Genomic DNA, 3230 nt, shown 5'->3' with positions numbered 1-3230 from the left:
TATTATCTCCAAGCCAAAATCAAGCAACAGAGATACAAGTTGCGGAATGACTGTTCTCCCAGTTTAACAACTAGAGCGTGACCAATTCCCTACGGCAAGGCCAGCGGTGGAACATCAGGCACGGCCTAGGTACTGGTCTGGCTCCCGTCCCTCCCACCACGGACTTGAGATGTGAATTTCCTTTTTCATTTTCCTCTAATTTTTGCACCGATAGGAAACTCACTGTACTGAAAGGGCCAGGCTGCTCTCTCCAAACCTAACCAGAAACTGGGTCCTTGATTCTTTCTAATGGCTGAAATCTCAGCTAAGAAAGGTAGTGTGAACTAACCACTGCAGAAGTGAAGTCCCTGAATGTCTTTAATGACCATTTTCTTCAGACTCCGGGTGCGAAACTCCTCAGTACCCATTACTCTGCTGGGCTTCTCATCCAAACAGGAGCGAAATTATCTAGAGCCCTCCAGGCCTGGCGGTCTTTCACCCTCGAGTGGGCTCAGGATGCAGGCACCCGGCTTGCCTCTTGCCCAGGGCGCCCACCTGGCCTGCCACTCCCTGCCTCGACACCGCGGCGGCCCCAGAGCAAGCCCCCATCCTCCCTCCTAGCCCGCCTCCGCTTTCGGCCACCTCGGCTCCGCGGAGCCCGCCTCCCCGGGGGGCCCAGGTGGATCTTGCGGGGCGAGGAGGCCGGCGCCCGCCGGCTGCGGTGCGGCCCAGGGCCAATCGGGAAGCCGCGCGACGGCGACGCGGCCTCGGGGGGCCGGAGAAGGGGCCGCCTGGGCTGGGCGAGGGCTCCGTGGGGACGCCGAAGTGCAAAATGTGGGCGTTCGGGTGACCCAGAGGGACGAGGAGGGCGGCGGGGAAGAGCTGGGCCCTGCGGCTCCCGGGGAGCGGGGCGCGCGCCCGCGCGGTGGGCCGGAATCCGGAGGGGACGCGGAGGGGCGGGCGCGCGCCCCGCGGAGGAGGGAGGAGGAGGGCTGAGGAGGCGTCTCTTTGGAGGAGCCTGGCGGACAGCGCCAGACCGAGATCGAGCCTCGCGGCAGCGATAGCAACAGGCGGCGGGCTCGGCGGGAGGCGGAGGCGGCGAAGGGGCGGGGAGCGCGAGGAGGAGCGAGCCGGCCCCGCGCGGCCGCCTGTTCCCCGCCGCATGGACGAGCACCTCAGCCTCCTGCGCTCGCCGCCGCCGCCGCCCTCCGCCCGCCACCGCGCCCACCCGCCGCAGCACCCCGCGAGCGGCGGCGGCGGCGGCGGCGCCCATACGCTGGTGAACCCCGGCTACGCAGAGCCCGCCGCGGGCCCCGAGCTGCTGCCGGACATGACGGTGGTGCCCGGGGACCACCTGCTGGAGCCGGAGGCGACCGACGGCGGCGGGGACCCGCCTCAGGGCGGCTGCGGTGGCGGCGGCGGCTGCGACCGTTACGAGCCGCTGCCGCCCGCGCTGCCCGCCGCCGGCGAGCAGGACTGCTGCGGGGAGCGCGTGGTCATCAACATCTCGGGGCTGCGCTTCGAGACGCAGCTCAAGACCCTCTGCCAGTTCCCGGAGACTCTGCTGGGCGACCCCAAGCGGCGCATGAGGTACTTCGACCCGCTCCGCAATGAGTACTTCTTCGACCGCAACCGGCCCAGCTTCGACGCCATCCTCTACTACTATCAGTCCGGGGGCCGAATCCGCCGGCCGGTCAATGTGCCCATTGACATCTTCTCCGAGGAGATCCGCTTCTACCAGCTGGGCGAGGAGGCCATGGAGAAGTTCCGCGAGGACGAGGGCTTCCTGCGGGAGGAGGAGCGGCCCCTGCCCCGCCGAGATTTCCAGCGCCAGGTGTGGCTGCTCTTCGAGTACCCGGAGAGCTCTGGGCCGGCCCGGGGCATCGCCATCGTGTCCGTGCTCGTCATCCTCATCTCCATCGTCATCTTCTGCCTGGAGACGCTGCCCGAGTTCCGCGATGAGAAGTACTACACCGCCTCGCCGTCGCAGGAGCTGTTCGAGACGGCCAGCAACAGCACGTCGGGGGCCCCCGCGGGAGCCTCCAGCTTCTCGGATCCCTTCTTCGTGGTGGAGACTCTGTGCATCATCTGGTTCTCCTTTGAGCTGCTGGTGCGGTTCTTCACTTGCCCCAGCAAAGCCACCTTCTCGCGAAATATCATGAACCTGATAGACATTGTGGCCATCATCCCTTATTTCATCACTCTGGGCACCGAGCTGGCTGAGCGACAAGGCAATGGACAGCAAGCCATGTCCCTGGCCATCCTGAGGGTCATCCGCCTGGTGAGGGTCTTCCGCATCTTCAAGCTCTCCCGCCACTCCAAGGGGCTGCAGATCCTGGGGCAGACGCTGAAGGCTTCCATGCGGGAGCTGGGGCTGCTCATCTTTTTCCTTTTTATTGGGGTCATCCTTTTCTCCAGCGCGGTTTATTTTGCGGAGGCAGACGACCCCACTTCAGGTTTTAGCAGTATCCCTGATGCCTTCTGGTGGGCTGTGGTAACCATGACGACCGTAGGTTACGGTGACATGCACCCAGTGACCATAGGGGGCAAGATTGTGGGGTCACTCTGTGCCATCGCTGGTGTCTTGACCATTGCTTTGCCAGTCCCTGTGATTGTTTCCAACTTCAATTACTTCTACCACCGGGAGACAGAAGGGGAAGAGCAAGCCCAGTACTTGCACGTGGGAAGTTGCCAGCACCTCTCCCCTTCAGCCGAGGAGCTCCGGAAAGCGAGGAGTAACTCGACTCTAAGTAAGTCGGAGTATATGGTGATCGAAGAGGGGGATATGAACCATAGCGCTTTCCCCCAGATCCCCTTCAAAACGGGCAATTCCACGGCCACCTGCACCACGAACAATAATCCCAACTCCTGTGTCAACATCAAAAAGATATTTACCGATGTTTAATATATGAAACAAGTGACATGCTGTGCCCAGTATTGTGTGGAACGTGCCCCCTTGGTCTGTGTATGCCCTTGTTTTATACATTTCCAGACCATTCATCAAGGAAAGGACATGAAGAAGTGGAAAGCACACTTCATTCTCCCTCTCCCTACTGCTTCATACTGAAACAGGTGTCTGTTTTGCAAGTGGGCTGCATTCTCTCAGCTCTCCTTTTTTTTTCTCTCTCCCTCTCTTAATATTTCGAACAACAAACTTACTTTAAACTTGATTTTACAGAGCACATGCTCTGTAAAAAAAAAAAAAAAAAAGACAAAAAAGAAAACCAAACAAAAAAACTGTACATCCTGAA

The 3230-nt window shown here is 60.7% G+C and overlaps 1 protein-coding gene across 1 annotated transcript; it reads left to right on the top strand.

The window, feature by feature from the left end:
• The first annotated feature begins 1141 nt into the window (after nucleotides 1-1141).
• Nucleotides 1142-2884, top strand: KCNA3 (potassium voltage-gated channel subfamily A member 3). Its single transcript, XM_060086459.1, has one exon. It carries the CDS (start codon nucleotides 1142-1144, stop codon nucleotides 2882-2884), a length of 1743 nt encoding a protein of 580 aa, XP_059942442.1.
• Nucleotides 2885-3230: the final 346 nt, after the last annotated feature.

The sequence above is a fragment of the Mesoplodon densirostris genome, chromosome 2 (assembly GCF_025265405.1).
Source record: "Mesoplodon densirostris isolate mMesDen1 chromosome 2, mMesDen1 primary haplotype, whole genome shotgun sequence".
Taxonomy (NCBI): Eukaryota; Metazoa; Chordata; class Mammalia; order Artiodactyla; family Ziphiidae; genus Mesoplodon; species Mesoplodon densirostris.
This window is presented reverse-complemented; position numbering and strand designations above follow the sequence as displayed.